We start from the raw sequence: 24244 nt of genomic DNA, 5'->3' as shown, positions 1-24244 counted from the left end.
ACTTTATGAAAAACTTAAATGTAACCCCTACTTCCCTTCTGGAATTAAAGTGCAAAACGTCTGTCTTGAATAAAATACTCCTGGAAACCTAAAATGCAGCATTGCACTTTGTATGCAAAGAAATAATAAATCCACTCCAACACTAATTGCAAGCTTACAACTTTTTTAAAGCTTTGTTTTAAAAGATAAAGAGTGCCAATTGTATCCCTGAATATCGGAACAAAATAAATATGATATTTAGGTAGGCGTGAATAGTTTTTTAGGACATACCTGGGGTCGACAGTTTTCAGCAAGTGGATAAACGCTGTAGATGTGGGCCATAACTTAAGCGATGTGCAAAGCGGCCGCTTCAGTGATTGGTCGCCATCGTGCCCATTTTCATAACATACTTGATGCCTTCAATAAATGATTCCACCACAATAAGCTCCTTTTTAGCGGGAGTTTGTTGTTTGTAGCAGTCCTGTTTCCCTTGTAAAAATTGACATTTCTACCACTCGGCTGGATGCTGATGTTTTCGACGCTGGAATAGGTTTGCTGTGCCGCTGTCTTATGTTGCAATGTGCTTTCAACAGACTTAATACTGTGCAGTTACCTATTCCACATCTGTTGCCCCATGTCCTTTCTTTTGAACAAACGTTTTGCTTACGTTAGCGGGAGCCATGTTGTTACGCTAGTCTGTAATGGAAAAAAGGGGGAGGGTGGAAGCTATGGAAGCAAGTGGGAAAAAAAATCTAGTTTATTATTTTTTAAATCATCCGCAATACAAAATTCTAATGAATCGAAAAAAATCAATATATCGCCCAGGCCTAGTACAGGTATATCAGTGATTTTTTTCAATTACCTTCATGTCATCTCTTCGGGTTCAATCTCAAATTAAGGATCCCAATTCACATACACCATATCTTTTCGTCTCTTATCTCATTGATTGCACTTTTTCTTTTGCTTCATTCGCCTGCATTTTTTCCTCTTGACACTCCATCTCTTCTCTCTGTTTTCCTTATTCTCTCCCCTGCCCATAGGGGCTCATTCATAACCTGTACCCATTACCCACCAAGCTATTAGACTTTGCTAACAGTGAGATCCATTGGGTGAAAATCAATGTCTCTCTAGGGAGCAGTTTGTCCGTAGTGCCACTGTAATGAATGCTATGTGCTCTGCTCCACATGTGAACAGAAACACACTTTCTCTAACACACATGAGTGTACTGCACGCACAGAGACTCATACACACTAATGGGAGCAGCTCATACCTTTTGTTGGAACTTCAGTGGAAACATGTCGGAACTGTCTTGTTCTAGTAAAACTCATGTGGAAACACCGTGAATGGTGTGTCTTGGCTGTTTTAACTTTTTAGTAATGTGTGTGTTGACAAAATTTTTTATCCTGTACAACCAAGACCCAAAGAAAACACTACATTAACACTGTAATAAATGTTGTAGTGTCAAACACACATCTCTGCTGCGGTCAATAGCTTGAACATTTCCCATGCCAGGGCAATGAGCGCAAGCTTCAGACCAGCTATTAGCAGAGGTGTAGTCATCAGTGGTGCCCAAAATCATTGCGTCAGCATCCTGCAGTTCAGCTCTCTCCTGATCAATAGCCTTTTTTTTTTTAAATACTGTGTGAGATCCCAGCATAAAAAGCACTGAACACAGACATCGCTTGAACTCATTGTTGCATGTGTATGTAAAAGTCTTACATTACCTCCCTTACCTTTCATTACATTCTAACACAGACGGAGGACAGTTCCCTGTCAGCCTATCAATGTACAACAGCGTGTATAACTCCACCCGCCACAAGTGAGAAAACATGTTTCACTGTGACCGGATGTACAAACCCTGTTTTTGATGAACGTCTGAACATCTGTCTTTTTATTAATTCTGGCCTGCAATGATTGATTGTATCTCATGTTCAAATTGTTGGCTGACATCTGTTAACAGGCTGTAAAGTGCTTAACTTACTTCTTTGCTTGTCCAGTTGCAGACGGCAAAGTGCTAACAGAGACTGATTGCGATGCAAGCTTCCATAAGTCTTAAGTAAGAATGTTACGCATACCCACTTTCTTCCTTCTGAAATATTGAGTTTATGTGACTCGGCTGTCAATATTCCCCATGATTACTGGCTCTTCCTCCTGTACATACTTTGCTGATTGTACCCTATGGACTCTCCCACTCAATTCTTTAGTCAGTGGCACACTTGACTGTTTCTTGAATCAGTCATAGGTCAAGTGAGTAGAGAGCACAGGTGAGCGCAATACAAAAATGAAACCCCAAGGATCAGAAGAAAATGGAAAAGGAGAAGAGAATAAGAAAAATAAAACTGAGATGAGAGCTGAAAAGACCGAAATGAATGCTATTAACGTTGTTGCCTGTTTGTTCAGTTCAATCTCCTCGGTAACTCCTTCCTCTGTGAAATTCATGCACGTCCATCTGGATTTCCAATTACTCACAATCCCTTGTGACCCCACTGGCCACATCTAGAAAATGATGTTATTTCCTGACCTGTCAAATACAAAATACACTCAGTCCCTATGACCATGTGCACAGACTGATCTACAAAAACTGAAATGTAACACTGACATTGTAAAGCTCGAAGTCATCCCAAAGCCTCTTGCCTATTTGATCTGTCTTGCCAATGTCCTTAAATAATTTGTCCACGCCAGCGAAGATACGTTAAAAATGAATCACTGATCTGCCAACACTATGGAAATTATCTTTATAGTGGTGTTTTTTTAAAATGCAACAACCAATTTGCGCGGCTTTATACAAGGAAATTGTATTGTCGAATGTGTGAATTTCAAATTCTAATGACTCTTCCGAAGACTTTTGAGAATGCGGCGTGTAGAGCTTGAGCTGAGATCTGGCTTCAAAAGGTTTAACGTCATGTTATTAACTCATGCAAACACTCCTACCTTCTCTCAACGCTACTTTGTTGTGAACATGGAAGTGTTATGAGCTTCTAGTACCCTTGTAGCGCCTCATCTACTGCAAGGTCAAGATGCATCTAGAGAAGTGGAACACGAGTGTTCCACATACATGCTCTTCTACAGCCCATAAGTGAACCGTGACTGTATCACCAAGGAAGACTTTTAATGCAATGCTCTAGCAATCAGCAGCATGAGGGACTGTGATTGCTAAGCTAAACATAAATGCCAAAACTGATATTGTCATTCTTGCCTATGCTATGTACGTGTTGGGTTATAGTGGTTGTAACTATGAGAATATTAGATTCTTCACCCGTAATAAATCTCTGTTGGGGCCAGAGATCAAGTTCCTCTCCTGTAAATCTGCTCAATGGCATGTTTTCATTACCAAGCCCAACATATTCCCCATATCCCCAGACAGTGTAAATGTGTGTATTTGTTTGTGCGCTTGTGCAGGTCTGAGTGTGTGTGTGTGTGTGTTGTAGCCTTGGCTGATGGCTTTGTGAGTGTAACGCAAGGCTAGCCCAGATGAGTTCCTACTTAAATCATACGTGTATTTCAGGGGTGCTTTGGGATGATTGAACAATGTCCTCATCACTGCCTCATCAGGTGTGTGTGTGTGTGTGTGTGTGGGTGGGTGTGTGTGTGTGTATGCGCAACTGAGGGGCCAGTCGTAACACGGCTTGATAGATTTACCACTAACCGTCCTGAACTGGCTTAAATCACTGCAACCACTTATCCAGGAGTAATTGTGCATAAAAATTCAAACTCTACTTCATTTAAAAAAAATAAAAATAATACAATCAGAGCGGAAATAAAGGGTTCACACTGTAACTTTTTCGATGCTGAATGAATGTAAGCGTTTGATTGACTGTCTGTCCAAAATTCTAGAATTCTTCCAGTTTTTGATGTCTGTGCCTGACAACGTTTGTTTTATGATTGGCCTTCTTATCTGCAGCATAAATTTAATTGCTGAGAGAACCACAGGGCATCAAACCCCCCTTGTGCGTGTCTTTGTGCGAGAGGGGGATTAACCGTCTATAACTCGGTGGTTTTCCTGTTTAGTCTGACTTTATGACCGTCTGGAAGAGGACATCATTTGCAAACACCAGTCCCACTACAAAACACAAAATGAGAGCGCATGTGCAGGGTAAGAGACTCACAAACACACTCACGTCACCACCACTTCTCTGTCGACTGCGTCTGCCAAGCACTTTGTTTTTATTTGTATTTAGAAAAAAATATAAAAACTAATGCATATTGGAAATGGCAATTATCAGTCCCTGGTTGTCATCATACAAAGTGAAAAGAACATTTCAAAGTAACAGTTTTACATTCAAGCATAAAAATAGGTGAATCCCTCCCGAAAAGGTGTAATGCCAAGGTGATTTGTGTTGCTGATCAAAAGTGTAAAAAAACAAAAAAAACAAAAACACTTAAACGTAACTTTGAAGCATGACAGTGGTTGCTTTGCGTAGCTTTTGAGGGATGCTTTTCTTGGACTCGGTTACATTTTGAATTATACAAGTAGGTTAGCATGTCTTCCTCGCAGTTCTGACGTTTTGTGGTTTTTATCTCGGCTGTGTGTTCTCCGGTGTGCTTGTGTGGGTTTTCTCTGGGTTCTTTTGCTTCCTCCCATGTTCCAAAGACATGCATGTGAGATTTATTGAAGACTCAAAATTCTCCATAGGTGTGAATGTAAGTTTGCAATGTGATCTGTGATTGACTGTCGACCAGTCCAAGGGTGTACCATGCCTCTCGCCCAAAATCAGCCGCTAATGGCTCTCGCTCACCTGCGACCCATTTGAGTATAAATGTGGAACAAGCGGTATAGAAAATGGATGGATGGAACCGCAGAAGCATTTAACTTTATTGGTGTATATCTGATGCTAAGAAATTATAGATCATTTGCTGTCCTTTATAAAAATGCTGATATTTCCATGCCGTTGTTACAATCCAATATAATAGTCGCATGTGGTATGGTAGAGCGGGAGGACAAAAGATGTTGTGCTGCCATTATAGTCAATGGAATGAAGTCTAATTGGAAAAAAAGCAGGGAAGTGGTTTGGAGAAATATTCTGACCTTTCTGATCTTTCTACAGTCATTCCTCCTGCCTTTCACATGAGCTCTCTGCCTATTTTGTTGGTTTAATAAATAATTCATGACAGTATTTCTACGAACGGTGACTGTTTGCTCGTGTTTTTCATTTTGGAGCTTCATTTCAGACTTGGATGGCATGCCAAGGCAGGAAGTCCGAGTGAGAGGAGGATGTTGACTTAGTTTTCATTACTCCGAAAACCCCTCGAGGTGGAGCGGAAAGTGACCACCAGATGTAGAACGAGACTGTCAAGGCCAAACTATAGTATACAGTCCAATTCTTATCGCACCACATCATACAGACAAGATTGAAGTGGAAAACCTGAAGCACATAGCTATTTATTGACAGCAATGATGTGTAGCAATAATGTTCATCCTTAAAGTGGATGCTGAGACTCAAGCCACCAATATATATTTTACTTACCATTCCACTGCATAATAATATTGCCTCACCAGATTTAATAAAGAATATATTGTGCAGCTCATTCAGGTTGGGTCGGTTGACTAATCACGGTCAATTCCTGCACAAATACTGATTTTTATATTTGAAATGAAATGTGTGTGTGTGTGTGTTTGTGTGTGTGTGTGTGCATGCGTGCGTGCGTACGTGCGTGTATGTGTGAAGCCTTGTCTGTCTCTACTGTATAAACCCTGCTATAATCTGTTGACCATCCCTGTCTGTAGTCTCCTATTTGTCCTAAATCAGCCTTTTATCCCTCCATTCCTGATCAGAAAAGGCAGTAGAAAATGCATGAACTGACTTTGTCTTGCAAGGAGCACTTACTGTACCAAAGCCCCAATTTCACCAAAATAATCCAAAACACATATTTCTTTTCCAACTCCATTTTATTGTATTATATATTTTGCTTCTATGTTTGTGTAGTGTGGAGCAGTGGCATCGTTAGGCCTATTTTACGGGGGGGCTTCAGGCAGTCTTTGCACATATCTTCAGCAATTATCTTCAAATATACAGGTATACAATTTATTTAGAAACCAACAACTTTGAAGGACAGAACTTGCTGACCAATGGTGACTAATTTGTCTAAGAAGCAGAAGGTTTTTAGCTCCAATTTCAATTGATCACATCCCTGAGCCTACCAAGATTGAATTCATGGTTAAATGTATGAATGCAGGCGACCTTCTACATTCGGTAACTATTCCAATATGTTAGAAGATAAGGGATAACTCTCAAAACATGACAGATATGACATGTGATATCTTCAAGGTCTGTCTGTTTTCTCCCAATGAGGAAAAGTGGATATAGAACCAGTTTGTTCTCAATCAAATGTTTAAATCATGCAAATCTAAATATGCATCATAGTATCTGTAGGTTTAAAACAACCAATTTTTAGACTAAATCTAGCCGACATTTTAAAGCCTTTGCTCCTACTGCAGTGGTTTTCAAGTTTTTTTTAAATTTCCTCCAGTGAATGAATTCTAGATTTTTATCCAAATCTGAGCTATGGTACTTTCTTTCTGCAATGTGATATAATAAATAAACTCACACCCCTAGTCTCGTTGCTGTGAGATAAATCCTGCCTGCCACTGTGAAATATGACAACAAAAGTTCCAACAAATTAAGACACAATGGTCGTATTATTGTCCAGTAGCACAGCCAGCAGCCTCTCATATACTGTATATTGCATTTTTTGATATTTATTTTGTCTAATAGATTTCCACCAGTTTAATTGAAAAATAGATGCGTGAAATATATTTTTTTAATTGAGACCTTTATCTTTTTTTCAGAGCCTTAGATCGTGACTCCAATCTGATTGTACCAGATGTTCTACCACTGTATTTGTCCCTTATTACACCTCATGAATAAAACATGAAAAGCTAGTTATAAAAAAATAAAAGCAGCAATGATGCACAGTATTAATGAGTCCTGCTGTGCTCAGTTGGATGCAGGGATTTAATGAAGCGACTGGATGTTTTGTATTGCGAAAGCAGCTTGTGAGCTTCAGACACAATCTGATTTCATGGTTTTTATCGCTGTTTTTTCTGGTGCTAATTTATGTACATCTGCTGGTTCGGGGCCGAGTTTTATTCAAATAATTAATGTATTTAAGTTTTACATCCTGCTAGTTCTACTACATTTCAAACATTTCTACTCTGTTTTAGGTCTTTAGTATTCACAGTTGTTAATTTCTCCAGAAACTGCATTCTCTAGTTATTCTTATTAGTTATACTTCCAACATAATTGCTTTGAGAGTCAAATACTTTGTCAGATTTAGCTTGTATATAAGCAATCTAATGTTTTTAGACCACTAAGCAATTTCCTTCACCTTTAAGTCAGTAACAGTAAGCTTTAACCAGTCTAATTTGATACTGTAGACGTGTGGCTTTGCTGTTGCTAGAGTCAGGAAATTCCCACCGATGTAATCATCAGGTTTTGGGTGGTAATACAGTATCGGGATAAAGCAGCGTAATCAGAAATATCGTCAAATATTATGTGTCCCAATTTATATATGCGCAATGCTGGTAGGCGATGCCATAAAGGTCAGTTTCTATTTGTGGAACAGGCACAAAAACCGGAATGGCAATGATGAATGATAACAGGTGATTATTAGAAAAGAACAGGATGGTTTTGGTTAAGTCTTAATGATAAAGGTGACCGCCACCTTCTTTAGAATGCTGTGGCCGAAGATGGGAAAACGCGAAATATCAATTCATTTCCTCGTAGATGCACGTCAATTGGCAGTGACAACCATCTTGCATTATATCAGCCACCATTAAGTCCATCAGGAGCCAATATCAACCAATTACAGCCATTATAGGGGAATTTAGAAACATACCATTATTCCTAACATTCCAGTAAGAAATATGTAACCATGGAAACAAGACACCGTGGCCACTTGGCACACCACGCATATGTTTAAGTAAAATATTTTTGTAAGGTGTGTGCTGTGGTGAATGTCATTAACTCTTGTCAGATTCTCCAGATCGTTGCCCTTTCACGCATGGATCACGAGATAATCACATGCACTCTTACCTTGCAGAAAGAGCCCAGTTGGCCGGATGAGGTGTGGTTGAACCTGCAGGATGTACCTGGCAAAAACATTATTTAGTAGGCGTTTGTTCCAAAAGTAATGCACTGTAATGTTTTAATAAAAATTGAAATACTACCAACTGCTTGTATAACTATAGAAGCGCAAATGTGTGTCTCTGTGTTTTTGCCTTGTGTGGCGAGCCCAAATTTTTGGTGCAAGCGAACTTCAGAGATGCCACCACTTGAGTGAAGTAAAAAAAAAAAATAAAAAAATTGAGAAATGAATTGAACAGGACAAACACTCAAACACACAAATACAAAACGAGAACACTCACAAGGAGCTGGAGTCAGTCGAGGTTTTTCAATTACTGCTCCTGGTGTCACTAGGCCATGCCTCTTAAAGTCACACATGCAACACACAAATACTGCAGTATCTACAGTAATTACAATTTGTAAATAGTATTTTTTAACATGATCTTTTATTGTTTATTTTTATACAAGACAGTGCTATTTTTCTTTATTCAAAATGTATTAACAATTTAAACTTATTAGTCCACTGTACTACTACTGTACTAAGGCGCCACAACAAGGCACATGAGGTTACTGCCATACTTACTGTTTTTAATTATATTTCTCTTATATTTGTGGCCTAGAATTGTTTTAAGCACATTTATGGTAATTCTAACCTTACTATTGTGTTAGGGTATGCTAGTGATAGACTACGCCATGTTCCAACATTTTTGGGTTGCGACAAATTTGGATCATGTCGCCATAGGAACAGTACTCTGTTGTGAAGGGAAGTCCCCCTGAATGTCCATTTTGTTTGGATTTCTGACAAAACACAGAACTCTCATCAGGGACATTCTCATGAGAATACACTGAATAGCGAGGTGATGGAGGTTGTTGTTCCCTGACAGAAGTTCCTCGATCTCATGCAAATGACCTCCCTCCTCAACCTTCAGATGTTTGCATTCATCTAGATCCTCTCCCATTGGGTTAAGATCCAGTCCGAGTGATTTGGACATTTGCATTCTGGCATTACTCCTCTCAAGTAATGTCAAGGTTTGTAGTGTGTGGTTGAAATCATCTTATGATATGCTGTGATCAGAGAGTCATGTTGTACAGTATGTTTGCGCATAGCTGTTGCGTGGGTTGTTAACCTCAGCTCTTTAATTTATGCTTTCTTAACCATTTCTTGAATCTCTCATATTAATTTGGTCATTTACATTTTTTTAAAACTTCCATTACTGAAAACCTTTACTGTGCTCTTGATTTGATGACATTCTATACCTTGAAATGACAAGGAGTGCATCATTCAATTTGTTTAAAACTTTTATTCTTACTAAAATCATTGATGCTCAAGATTTAAAAAAATATCTATGTTGTCTTCTTCTGTGTTATCTAGCTGAGTATGTTGAGGCGATTGACTTGTCCGTTAGAAACAGGAAATTAGTTTTGTCCCGTTGCTGCTTTACAGATAGCGTCTTAGGCAGCCATAGAGTTACAAAAACAGTTTGTTGTTTGCTTTAAGTAAAGTTGAATATCCCAAATAGGAGATGATTATTTTAAGTGCATGACTAAAAGAGACTTCAAATCTGTTTTACTGTATGGCTAAAGATGAATGGATAAACGCTACATGCATAGTGCAGTGTTTATCCATTCATCTTTTACTTACTCATCTAGTTCTACCTGTCTGAACATCGACAACACAACTTTTTGTATAGTGTTCACACAGAAGGGTGAACGTCTACTGCTCTGGAGTCTCAGTCTCCAAAGGTCTTTAGTAATACCACAAAAAGTCACTAGATTTGTAGTGTGTCGCTTTTTTTTAAAATAGAGGGTCTCGAAAAGGTTGCTAAATTAGTAACAAAAGCTATACTCGTCCTTAATTGGACTTTTTAAATTTATATTTTTTGTTATGGGACAAATTGTTACATCTTTGTTCACTAGGCCTACGTCATTCGTTATCAACGGGTGAATAATTTAATTAGACTCTTATTTAGTGTTTTTATAGAGCAGGTCACTTATTTTTACAGTTGTGTTACAGTTAGGGATATTACAATGTTACGAAACATTGCCAGTAGTTTTAGAATGGTAACAATTTGACTCAGATTATATTAACGTACATAATTTGCTATGAGGCACATTGTTTTTAAATACAACAAATTGGATTGTGTTTGGACTTTGGAGTTTTCACTGTACTTTGATCACTGAGAGTTCTTTGTCGATGATGTGGATTTTTATTTTCCTTTTTTGCTCCTTAGCATTTTTCATCTTTGGGTTTATGCTTGCACACAACTTTATATGTAGATGTGTTCACATCCTCCATATACATGTGTGAGCATAGAGGATTATAGTAGACTCATCCCTCATTCCTCTCCCAGTCCTGACCCTTTTAAACAACACACTATCCTTCTCTGAGAATTCTTCCATCCATCTTGGCATCTTCATCAATCTTTCCATATTTTTCCCAGCCTGTAACTGCTGAAGTGCTCAGGGTGGATGGGCAGATGGAGAGGGAGGTGCACAGAGAGATGATCCCGTCCTTTTCAACCTCCTTTTTATTCCATCACGCTTACATCTAGCCCCAAAACTCAACAATAACACATCCATCAAACACACATACACACACATAGAGGGGGGATACACTACACACAATATGAAGACTCATCTCCCCCTCATGACAGAAAACGCAAACACTGTTTCCTTGCACAATGTAATAAAGAAACCTTGGGTACATTTTCTGCTTTAATTTAGCTTGAGCTCCATTACTAATGTCTTGTTTTAGTGACTGTATTGATCAAGTGGCATGCCTCACTATTCTCTAGTCCAGTGTTTCCCAACCTTTATTGTGTGAAGGCACACCTTTGAGTTGCCTGTTAGCAAAGAGCTAAATAGACACAAAGTACCTATTAGGACTTTCCATCTTTGAAACAATTAGCAACACTAATGTGGTATAGTGTGTTTAGTGTAGACTGTACCTTGAGGGACAGAAATTGACTCCTACTGTACACATATTTGACAGAACTCTGTAGGCTGAGCCTCTTAATTATGACATTTTACAGATTATACTTGCGGATCCGTTAGTATTGCAGGGAATTCTTACACACATTAAACAGTGCACAGACGGGTAATAAAGTGACTCTCAGGCAGGTTTCTTTGGTTATGAGGGCAGGGAGACAAGAATGGTGTGTGACAAACCTGAAGGCAAAACCGTCATTGTGTGCATGACATTCATTGGATTTGAAATCCGATCCTTGTCGCCGATGTTTTCCCACCTTTTTGTTCAACTTGAAAAGGAAGCGAAGAAAGGTTTTACCCATGATAACAAAATGGAACATTTACAGCAGGTTGCTTTGGCAGCTTAGACAGAAAACCAAAAAAATCTTAAGTTTATTAAAAAATATATATAATTTAGCTGTTTTGTTTTCATTCAGCATTAAATATACACTATTCACCATCTATGTTTAGTCTAAACCTTCAAGCATACTGTACATCTATTCATGAGATTTGGTCATAAACTGACAAGTTAAAAAAACATGAACAAGCTCATAATCGGTATCCCTGTATGCCCATTGGAGAGATAGCCAGACATTTATACAAAGGTAACACATAACAAAATGAATCTTCACCTGTCGATAGTAGTGGAAACCCATCAAGTATTCAGAATTCAAAAGCATCTGCGTTAGGGTGCAAATGCGGGCTTATTCTTTTGTGCAAGCGCAAGGCTCGCTGCACGTTTGCCAATTTGGCAGACCGTTTTGCGCCAATCTGGGTGAGGGTGTGTCCTTGGAGACTCGCCTGGTGGAGTGACAATTTGGTGGCACAAAGTGAGGGTACATTTACGCCTGCTGAGCCCACGTCTAACTTCCAGCGCAGCTGGTCTAACGCGATTTTGGTAAATTTGATCGAGGTGCAGGTCAACAGATTCTGAACGCTGCAAATGTGTGGTGGACGTCAGATGTATTCCATTCATAAATACGTGAACAGCGGGCATCAAACCCTCTGAATAATTGTAGAAATCTATTCTTTGAAAACGTTATTATTATAATTGTTAGACCTCCCTCTTTTAGGTGCGCCGGGCTGCACTGTTCTATGAAATTACCAACACCAGTCTAACCCGCCTCCTCACAGAGTTACACCGCTCGCTGCGCCGGTTCTATTCCAGTCACAAAAATAAAACCCATAATGTTAGGGTACAGGGATTACCTATTGTTTGTTGATATTTTCTGCAAACAGTAGCACTGAGTTTTCATTGGACATTAAATTCAGAATGATTTGTGTGTGAGAATTTGTACATTCATAGATTATTTGGATGTCTCACATGTTCTTCACAGTTCAACAGTGTTGACATCTGCTCCAACAGCTGTGGTCATCTGGACACAGACATACACATGCACCACTTTCCTCCACTTCTGGTTCACACGTTCCTCCTGTTTACGACTAGACTACATTTTTATGTATCTGTGTTTGTTTTTCTGTCATTGCACCTGTTTAAATATGGCTTGGCCTGTTCAGACCAGACTTGGATATTTTCGCGGTTCTCATGAACAGTATGTGTCTGTTGTTTGCTGGACTGTCACACGGTGAGCATTCCTGATTTGATTCATCCTTAGTTGGTGTTCAAAAAATAAGTAGTTGAATAAACAAATACATTTTCTATATCACGTATCTGGGTCAGGGTTACCGTGAACTGGAGCCTATCCGAGCTGACTTGGGAAGAAAGGTGGACTACACCCTGAACTGGTTGTCAGTAAATCACAAGGCACATATAGACAGGCAGCCATTCACACTCTCATTCACATCATCACTGAGTGGGAACTGAACCCACTCTACCTGCCCTGTACGGAACTCAGGCAACCTGACGTTAAATACATGTTTGACACTTTGATGGCTCTTTTCAGGACACTGAATGACTTAAACTAGTATAAATAACTTTAAATCAATAAATGAGATATCCACACTAGAGCTTAGTTGAGATTACAAAATGATTATTTACACAATCAAAACTGCACTGTGAGGCAAATTTAAAGACAACAGTTTTTACTGTCAGTGGGATAGATGGTTTTAACAGATTTAGGCAATAATAGAGTAAATTCAGATTAACCTTTTTGGGGTTGTCCGAGAAACAATCCTTGCGCTGATGATCAGGATTGATTACTTACCAACACAACAAATATCGTAGGTATTACAGGCCACAAATATTGTACACTAAGAAAGTATGCTCGTCCTTTGTGTTCCATAGAAATGCTGCTGCTCACATTATACTTTGTTTTCAATGCACATCGAGATTCAACATCTATTGCTCTATGTAATTGTAATTGTCTTCTTTTTTATCCCAGGGTTATTCCCGGCTGTTTTAAACTTGGCGTCCATGGCGGATATTACAACCAATGCTACGTGTGGGCTGTCTGAACCAGAGATGTTCTGTAAACTAGTAGAACATGTACCAGGTCAGCCTGTAAGAAACCCACAATGTCGATTCTGCTATCAGAACAGTGCGAAACCATTTGGTAAGAGAGACTCTCACACACATATTCAAGATAGCTCATAATCATAAAATTGGTCAGCAATTCATTACTGTAGATGTGTCTCGATTTGTTTGGATCAAATTGATGAAGGAGTACTGGTTTGTCTGTCTACAGAGCGTCACCCCATAGAATATGCCATTGATGGGACGAACCGTTGGTGGCAAAGTCCCTCCATCAAGAATGGAATGGAGTACCACTATGTGACTATAACACTGGACTTGAAACAGGTAGAAAACAATCACACTTTCACGATACTGCATTTATCCTAACAGTGTGCCTTACTCAACCTAGATTGAATCCTACATTGAGGGAATTACTCAATTCTGATTAGGTTTATCGCATGTGACTCAGTGTAGCTATGCGTCAAGGCAATGTAAGCAACAGAATGAGAAGAAAAATCACCTTTTATTGTCATGAACATGCATGCATGCACACGAAATTTGTTCTCTGCATTTAACCCATCACAGTGAACAAATACACACTAGTGGAACACACTGGAGCAGAGGACAGCTGAAGCGCCCGGGGAGCACTTCAGGGTATCAGTGTCTTGCTCAAGGACACCACAGCCGTGAGTACGGGGGATTTTGGCAGATGGTCCAGTCGGGATCTTGAACCTAGGTCCCCCACGGTGGCAGGCGATGATCTTAACCATTGGGCCACGGCTGATCAGATGTCTTCAGGTCCCAATTGGGCCTTGATCATCTGTGGCTAGAAATCAGATGAATCAGAAATCTTCCAGTGTAGGTGGACAGAACAGATAAACACACTGGCGGTAAATCAAGATTAGTGCTAAATAATGCTGAGACTATCTGCCTTTTAAGCCTGTGTGTGTCCAGGATAAAAGCCTTCCATGTTGTTGCTGACGATGCCACTTATGTTTTGTTTCGGCAGGGATATTGCACCTGTGGGGCATGTGGGCGTTTCAAAACCACTTCTATGGCACATTCCAACTTAAATTTAGGTTATGTTGCTGCCTTTTTGTGAGTGGTGTGTACTATATTTCCTATAGGCACGACATTGCAATTGGGCATGAAGTTCTTCACTGTAAATCTAGCTCCTCTTTAGCATCAAAACATTCACACATTTTTTTGCGTCATTCAAAAAAAAAAAAAAGATTCCTAAGGAGTTATTTGGAAGTCAGGGTCATTTTGAAAACAGCTGACACAAGTTCGAAAATCTGGTCATGGTGCTCCGAGTTGGTGACCCAACCTGTGCAGTGACCCCTCGTCTTCTCCTTTGTCCCAGTCAAGCTTGCATAGAGTGCCAAAGAGAACTGATTGAATATTGATTCTAACAGTTGACTGCAGGCTTGGCAGTTGACGGCAATCATCATCTTGCTCCATTTGCCGTGCAAAGATTCTTTAAAAGCTTTTTAATACTGGAGACATTCTATCTAGGCGACCACCTACTGAGGCATTGCTGACTTCCAATGCTCTTATTTTATAATGACACACTGTCCTTCGTAACGAAGGACATTTTAGATCCCACTTGACTGCGTTATTGGCAAATATGTGCTAGATATTGTTTTTGTATTTTTTGAAAAATCGCAGATAGCCACATTCATATTCGTGATATATTTTTATATAGCTCGTTTTGAACTCAGGTAGCGCTAGTAATACGTTAATTAAACTACTGTTGGTGACAAAAATAAGCTATGTTTCTGCCATTATATCTATGTATCCATCCATTTTCTATAGTCCTTGTCCTCAGTAGGGTCGTAGGTGAGCTGGAGCCTATCCTTGCTGACTTTGGGAGAGAGGTGGAATACAGCCTTGACTGATCACCAGTTTTTTTTTTTTTTTTTTTGTGTTTTTTTTTTTTTTTTTAACTTTGGGGCCAGTCACAATCGAGCGAATGGACTTTGTCTGGCAACGTGTGATTTAACGAGGACAAATACTCTTTTGTCTTTTTTATCCATGTTGCTGAGTCTGCACCTTTATAAAATGTAAATTTTATTGGTTATTTTTGTAGTTTTCCTGGTTAGGGTTTAGCCGAAGCATAGCAAAGTTGGTCAAGCCCAGTGTCAGACTTTGCTTAAAGCATTGTGAAGCAAGGCGTTACTCTACCTTTTATGAATATTAACATTAACATATATGTAGGCTGTGAAATAGCCAGTAAATGTCCAGGGGCTGGCCACTTCACAATTGAGGTAAATTGCCGTTATTATGGAAATGTATCAGCCTGGTTTATTCATAGTCAAATTGATGAATGTGGTGTAATGAGTCACGGGCCAGGCAGATCGGTGGAGGTGGGAGGAGAAGCTTTCGGAGTGATCAGGATCCTGAAAGCAGCTGTCAGTCAAAGCACTTTTAATGTCCTTACTTCCTGAATACTATGACACACACCCTTGCACAAAAAATTACATCTTAGAATTTCTTCTGTATATGCTGTCTTTCATTCAGAAAATTCAGATTGTCAATCAAACATTATTCAACTATCTAATTGTTTTAGGTTTAGTATCTTTTCCTGTACATAAACATTAGATTTGAGAGTTTTTTGTGTGATGACTGGCTGAAGGGATGCATAATAAAATATTTGCCCTTTAGCAATGCTGACAGTACATTATTAGCCCTAGTGCAGCAGCTTGGCTAATATGGCCATCAAGCAGATCTGTGGTTCAATCTTTGGTTCTTTTTCAGTCTTGGGTATGTTAATGTTCTTTGCGAGGTAAAGCAATAGAATAAAGCATTTGTAACAACATTTAGGTAATATTATACCTGTAACAGTTACAATGCATTTTATGACCAGACCTTCTCTTTTGCACCTTTTGGGACCTCCAAATATAATCTGCTCAGGATTCTAAATTGACAGTAATGCAAGCAATTACTAATGAAATTTCTTTAATATTATACAATTACTCAGTATCTCAGTCATGCGTGCTACAAAGCTAATGGTGACCATTCTCTTTTCCTGGGACGCATCCGCTTCTTACCCCAGGATGTTGTTGTTGTTGTTGTTCTTGTTCTGCTCGATAGTGGCTTGTGCCTCTGTAAAGTCCCACCTTCCTGCAGAGACTGACTGTACTGTCAGTAGTTTGACTTTCATCCACTGTTCAGTAATTACTGGGCGGTCTCCATGTCAATCATTAGTTAGATACAGTCACGTGTTTGTCTATACTGTATGTGCCCTGCGATTGGCTGACAACCTGTTCAGGGTGTACCTCGCCGGTTGTCCATAGTTAGCTGGGATAGGCTCGTGCACACCCGCAAACCGAGTGAGGATAAACAGTACAGAGAATGGATCGATGGATAATTTGATTTTGTGATCAATTATAAAATTCCAATGGAAAGTACCAATCCCTGATTTTTTTTTAAAGATAATACATTTGCTATGATTACCATTTTTCAGTAATTTAGAATGCCAAGTCATTGTTCTGCAGCTGTTTTGAAAAAAAAAAAAAATACTGTAACACACTACATTTCAATGACAACAATTTGGAATATAACTAATCGCATTCAAGTAACAATATACCCTGCTTATGAAAAGTCAGTCTCAAAACCATCATTGAACCAGTCTCTTATTTCAGCATTTGGACTATAAGAGTTTTTTTTCGAGTACTTTTCTAGGTGTGAGATCCCGCATGTGACAGCAGCTCAGGCCAAAGCAAGACTGTGAGAGATTGCAACATCTGTTGTTTTGCGCAGTAGACTATTTAAAAGCTTAAGGCCAAATTCCTACCAAGTTAGGTTTGTTGGCACATATACATTTTAATGTCTTTAAGTGTACAGACAAACACACACAGAACATTTCCCCTTTTTCTAATCTGTTTGATCCAGAGGCCTTTATCTCTCTGTCGCTGTCTTGCTCTTCTGCAGTCTCTTCATTATTAAAGCAGATGTGGAAAACACTAACAAAACATTTTTAGTTGTGTATTTTTTCTTCAATGCAGAGAGTTCCATTTTAATGTTTTCCCACATTCTGTTATACACAGAACTGCGGCATTTAAAATGTCTCTGTGTATAAACAGGGCAATAAGATGACTCCAGTGAATATCTGCTACTTTCTTGTTTGAAAGTTTGGCAGGCAAGAAAATTGGACGAGTCACACGATTAAGAAGTGGGCCAAAAACCTTTTTAATAGTCCAGTGAGATGTTACCACATTTCCAGTGAGAGTAAATTTTTAGGCTCTGTCTTGTGGCATATGCACCTGTCACCTTCTCTCATGTTTTTATGTTAGCATCCCAGAACCCACTTCACTTATATGACTGCCCTCATTCTCCCAATTAACTCTCTGGGTTGCCCTTTTGGTCTTTTAACAATTAATTTCCAAGTCACATTATTAGTATCTTTCCATTTTTTTTAAACCAACAAAGATTCTAGCATATGCCTATCGGTAATGTTTAAACGCCAACTGTTCCTCCCAAATTATTTGTCCAAAGCTCACAGAGACCACCGGAATTCCTCACAGTCCATTTAATGGCAGGCTACCCAATTGCACTGGATGCAGGCCTTAAATGGTCAGCTGGAGAAGCAAAACAAACCCTGATGCTTAAATATTCGGGAAAGCGCCATTTTTTGCTTTTATATAAGGACTGTGAGAAAATGTTTGAGTACGTTGTGACAATGAATTCATTGTTGGACTGTCATATTTAAATATGAACAAACTTGTAGTTGTCAGTGATGGCTATTCCTTCGATAGCAGTTCATTTTAATAACATCAGTGAGAAAAACAAGAACAGATGATTTCATCTGGGAACTTATTTTTTTGTCTCTTTAATAAGAGCATCCAGATGTGTTTGAGGTATCTTTTAAAACAGTCCATCCACCTTTATGACTGTTAGGATTCAACCTATTACTGTACATCTATATGTAGAGAATGTCAAGTGTGTCATGTGTCCACTATGTACTTAGCTGGTTTGATGTAGCAGTAATGACAAGTTAAAAAATATGGTCCCCTCCTTTGCAGATATCTGTCTTCTGGGAAGACTCTGGACAAGATGGTTGCAAGATGCAATTTTTTATATCCATTAATCCAGGAGAACATTTTTAAGGTCCCGTGTCATTGATGTTGGGGGAGAGGGCCTGGCTAACAAACAATCTCTGTTCTACTTCGGGGTGGGTCAGGACTCAAGTTCTCTCACACCAAACTGACCCGAGTATGACTTTATGAACCTTAATTAATTAATTAAAGAGCGTCTCAATATATTTGTGTCTCAATATATCTTTTGTGTTTAGGTAACTAAACAAAATATTTGAATAAATCCATAGAATCCAGTTCAATCCATCCATAGGAACTCCGTATTTTAAATGTCAGTGAGAGTATTTCAAATGTATTATTTCATTTACATAGTGGGGTAGGCACTCACAATTCAGGGAAGCATCCATACATTTTCTTTAGTGTGTGTTGGTCAGGGGTGTGCTGGAGTCTATCTCAGCTGACTTCAGGCGAGAGGGGTGGTACAACCAATCTCAAACAACCATTCACACACACACATTCAGAAAATCGGCGGTTATGTGAGAGTCAAGCCGGAGTACCTGGAGAAAACCCATGCTGCCACAGGGAGAACATGCAACCACCACACACTATGAATAAGATATTAAGGTCCAACTAACAGTTTCAAGGAGTGATTAGCATTCTCCAATTTAGGTTGTGTTTTCTTAAAAACACTCCACAAAAATACAGTTTGATTGTCTATTTACATGTATATTTCAATGACATAATCCTGTTTACACAGATAGAACAAATGAAATTTGGGCACAAACGTATAACTTCGTACATGAGCATCAACACCGGGAAGTGAAATCTCAAGACTATGATACATAAATAATACCAATAATAAACGTTGCATTTATTTGGCCTGGGCTGATTCTTCCCACCAATGATTTAAATGAGGGTATCCCCACATTACGCCACTGGCCGCCTTTGGCAATACAGTATGACTTATTTTGCTTATATCATGGTCAACACACCTCTAATGTGACATATTTTAGACCATATTCAATGTTTCATTCTTTTGCTGTAATTTAGATGGGATGTTTTGAAGATATTTTTTTGTATTGACTTTGGAAAACGCAGGATTGTGTACATTACACGTCAGTGTATTTCGATGACGCCCAGCTGTAATTGACACTGAACTTGCATCGGTAGCTAGCAATACATCATTAATATTTATCCACATGTGGAAGAGATCTGATCTGAAGATGTCCGGTTCCATGCGGTTCTTATTTATTTATTTTTCCTCTGTAGGCAGCCATGATTCATATCCAAATAGTGCCACTCAAAATGAATTGTCACTTGAGCCATGTAGTGTAAATCTAGCATTAGATATTTTTCCCCTCAAGAATCTTCTCAAAAGAAATTTTAACAAACTTACATACGCTAGGTGAAACAGGTCCAATATTCCTTAACAAGACAGGATCCTCAAATGCAAGATTTAGAAACAGTTCGTCAGTTTCAAAACAATGAACATTGTAATTTAGCCTGTTGGATTGGAGCTTATACAACGTAAGATAATCATTTTTACTTGTTTTGTTATAAGCTATAAGAGAGTGTCATTTGTTGTTGCTTTGTTGATGCTATGTTGATTCTTCGACTTAGAAGTAAATCCTTTTCCTCAATGTTGTCTGATCAAAGCACAGAATTTGATGTGCCGTACAGTCTATAGCTTCTATTTGGTGTGAATACATGTAAAAGTCACTCTTTTGTAAGGGCTTTGAGTAACTCCTATCAGGTTACTCTGAAATGTACTGTTCTTTCACACTCACACACAAAACCACACAGGACACACACACAATGGATGTTCTGATCACTGCAATATGACACTGCTGCCCATATCACTCATTTGGAGTGAATTAAATTTAGACTTGTTGTATATTAGCCTACATATGGTGTTTATAACATTGAATGACCCCATCCATCCATCCATCCATCCATTTTCTGAGCCGCTTCTCCTCACGAGGGTCGCGGGCGTGCTGGAGCCTATCCCAGCTATCAACGGGCAGGAGGCGGGGTACACCCTGAACTGGTAGCCAGCCAATCGCAGGGAACATACAAACAAATAACCATTCGCACTCACATTCACACCTACGGGCAATTTAGAGTTGTCAATTAACCTAGCATGCATGTTTTTTTGGGATGTGGGAGGAAACCGGAGTGCTCAGAGAAAACCCACGCAGGCACGGGGAGAACATGCAAACTCCACACAGGCGCGGCCGGGGATTGAACCCCGGTCCTCAGAACTGTGAGGCTGACGGTCTAACCAGTCGGTCACCGTGCCGCCCATTGAATGACCATTCTCATTAATGTACTTTAGATCTTTAGGACGCTTACATTATGTTTTTGTTCAACTGGGCAGTTTGGATGTCTTAATTTTGCGCAATGATATGGAAAATGGATGGGTGGATGGATACTTTAATAGGATTACGGAGATTTAAACTGGAACCTCTAGAACCTCTTTCTCAGTCTAGAGAAAGACATCTATCTCAGCCAAGGAAGCCCCTCCAACACCAATGTCCCTTTGAGAAATTATTATAGTCTTAAGTGCAAGTGTTTATGTACTGTAGACATGCCACTAATGGTGAACTGGCTTCTCCCTATTTTCTTCAGAGAGATACAGTCATTTTTGTCCATATGTAAATACAAGTGTGCTTAAATAACAGTCTAGTGTAAATGTGTCAGTTTCAATCATTAATCTTTTTTTATATTGTCAGGTTTTCCAGATAGCCTACGTGATCATTAAGGCTGCCAACTCGCCTCGCCCGGGTAAGCGTTCCACTACATCATTACTATTCAAACAGCCTCACACGTTCACATTTCCACACTGCTTTGATTCTGACATGCAACCTGGACAACATACAGTACACGAGAAGGTACAGTATATAAGCACAATAAAACATTTCAGGAAAAATTCCATAATCCAATCCAACAGGGGTCTTTTTTTTCAATTTATTAAATTCAATTATCCATAACATGCAACTGGGAGCGGCACAGTGAGCGACTGGTTAGCAAGTCCGCCTCACAGTTCTGAGGACCGGGGTTAAAATCCCGGCCTCACGTGTCTAGAGCGTGCATGTTCTCCCCGTGCCTGCGTGGGTTTTCTCCGGGCACTCCGGTTTCCTCCCACATCCCACAAATATGCATTGTAGGTTGATTGAAGACTCTAAATTGCCCATAGGTGTGAATGTGAGTGTGAATGGTTGTTTGTTCATATGTGCCCTGCGATTGGCTGGCGGCCAGTTCAGGGTGTACCCCGCCTCTCGCCCGAAGATAGCTGGGATAGGCTCCAGCACCCCCACGGCGACCCTAGTGAGGATAAGCGGTACAGAAAATGGATGGATGGATGCAATTGAGATCAAACTAAAATCGATTAAAGCGACAATATGTAGACGTGTAGTATGACCTTGGATAATCTACTTTGTTGGTCTATACTATTGGTGGACATGTTGTGTTAGCACTAGCATTAATGCTAATGTTATTCTCAGGAGTTGTGTTTGTACAAGCTTTGCTGATAACTGCAATAATCAGACATTGGTTATTTCAACACTTGCTGTTATACCACTGATGAGTTAGGATTCACCATATACCTTCCTGAGTTTGGGAATACAATAAAATATCATAGAACCTGGTAACAGGGTGTAGGTCATACTTATGTCAGTTTATGATGTATTTCCACCCCAAACATGCACTTATGAATGCGCTCATTTCACTTAAATATTTCTCTCTGCAGGTAACTGGATCTTGGAGCGTTCAATAGATGGTGTGACCTTTGAACCGTGGCAGTTCTTCGCCCTCACAGAGACGGAGTGCCTGACAAGGTTCAACATGAATCCAAGGACCGGACCGCCATCGTATACTAGAGATGATGAAGTTATCTGCACAGCTTTCTATTCCAAGATTCACCCTTTGGAAAATGGAGAGGTAATGTCTGTTGTTTATGTTACAGTTTGATAGACAGATGCCATGATGAGTTATATTATTCTACTGATTATACACCAAACATGGTGGTACAGTACCAAAAGGGTGGCACAAGTCACATCATTTGAACAATTACAGATAATTGCCTCTTTTCAATTATATTCAGCTACAACAGATATAGAATAAGAACATTTTATTGTTATATCAGCCAAATGCCATGAAGAAAAACAAATCCATTGTCAACTATGGAACTTGTTTACTCAGAGATCTGATTCTGATTCTGATCCTGCTAAATACTGTAGAAGCATCCTACCCATAACAGAAATCCAGTAATCAGTCAAATGTGGCTTTCAAACAAAACCCGGCAAAGGTGGGGTATTGCCGCAGCTCTGAGTGCTTTTATACAGAGACGCAGCATCCTGCAAGCAGATAATTAGATAACGACATCGGCTTCTGGTGTGATATAAAAAGACAATTGGACAGTCGGTTAGAAAAGACTGTGTCACATTCATATCATGCCACACTAAACTGTTGAAGAACACACTCACATGCACACAGACATGCACACACGCACACACAAATTAAGTTATTCGAAGAACAACTTAATTTTTCCATTTTGAACTGACCAAATGCAATTGTGTGGAACCGGTTGTTATAAAAATGTTAAGCCGGAGAGTATCTAGCTTAACTTATCTAAAACACAACTATTGACATCCTGCCTGCACATCTGATCCTGACAGGATCCTGACAAGGTTTGCTTTTTCAAAACGTACTGTTGCGAGCTGAATTGAACTGTATCTCTTGGTGTAAACATTGCTTAACACAATATTATTACTGACAGATCATTTTCCTCGTAAAACACTGTGTCCATTGCTGTCAGTATATGTTTTAGATGTACTTTTTCTTGCCCTCACAGCTTCTATGAACCGAAAGACCAGACAGGTGATTTTTTTTTTTAAATCAATATTTTCTTATCGTGTGCTGCAAGTTATTACAGTGTGCACACAGGAGTATGGTGCACAACATGTGAGTGAGTTTTCTCCGGGCACTCCGGTTTCCTCCCACATCCCCAAAACCATGCGTGGTAGGTTGATTGAAGACTCTAAATTGCCTGTAGGTGTGAATGTGAGTGCGGATGGTTGTTTGTTCATATGTGCCCTGCGATTGGGTGGCGGCCAGTTCAGGCCCGCGACCCTAGTGAGGATAAGCGGTACAGAAAATGGAAAATGTGAGTGAAGTTTTGCCATGCAAGACAACTCAAGAAGCTCACGCAAAGGTTTGTGGAGGTAAATGGGCATCAGACCATATTAGTGCGAGACAGCCAATCTACAGCCTCAAAACATCATCATCAAAACATCATTCATTAACCATACCCATTAAGACAATTATTGTTCTGTTTTGTGTAACTATATTACCTGCATTATTGATCCGTAGTTTTATGTTTCTGCTAAAGATTAGCTTCTCGCTTTTAAGCATCAATATTCACATATAGATTATGTGTATTGAATGAAGTAATCGTTGTGCTGTCTTTGTTTTTCTCACCAGGGTGGACAGAAGGCATAAAAAACATTTAAAAAACGAATGTTTTTGATGTGATAATTAAAACTGTCATTATTTCAGTCAGTCAAATTTTAATGCACAAGTAAAATAATTATGACGATAGTGGTTGCTTGATTATTAGTGTTAGCTACAATAATGTGTGTGCATGTCTGTGCGTGTCTGTGTGTGTATGTGCATTCAAAAGTGAAATAGCGTTCTTAACTGACATTAATGAACGGAATGCTTTAGGATACACACACACACACATCTACATTTCCTACACAGGCTTCTAATTGTAGTTGCCTTTCTGG

At 39.3% G+C, this 24244-nt stretch overlaps 1 protein-coding gene across 5 annotated transcripts in view; it reads left to right on the top strand.

Annotated features, from left to right (window-relative positions):
- The window catches only part of lama2 (laminin, alpha 2), a 159554-nt gene that overhangs the window by 14409 nt on the left and 120901 nt on the right, over nt 1–24244 (top strand). For all 5 annotated transcript variants that reach the window (XM_061704863.1, XM_061704862.1, XM_061704860.1 and 2 more), the window contains exons 2-5: nt 13352–13522; nt 13655–13767; nt 21191–21242; nt 22207–22397. In XM_061704863.1, coding sequence (XP_061560847.1) covers nt 13352–13522; nt 13655–13767; nt 21191–21242; nt 22207–22397 — 527 coding nt within the window. The remainder of the gene's footprint in view (nt 1–13351; nt 13523–13654; nt 13768–21190; nt 21243–22206; nt 22398–24244) is intronic.

The sequence above is a fragment of the Phycodurus eques genome, chromosome 18, assembly GCF_024500275.1.
Source record: "Phycodurus eques isolate BA_2022a chromosome 18, UOR_Pequ_1.1, whole genome shotgun sequence".
Taxonomy (NCBI): Eukaryota; Metazoa; Chordata; class Actinopteri; order Syngnathiformes; family Syngnathidae; genus Phycodurus; species Phycodurus eques.
Note: the sequence above shows the minus strand (reverse complement) of the source record. Positions and strands in the feature narration are given on the sequence as shown.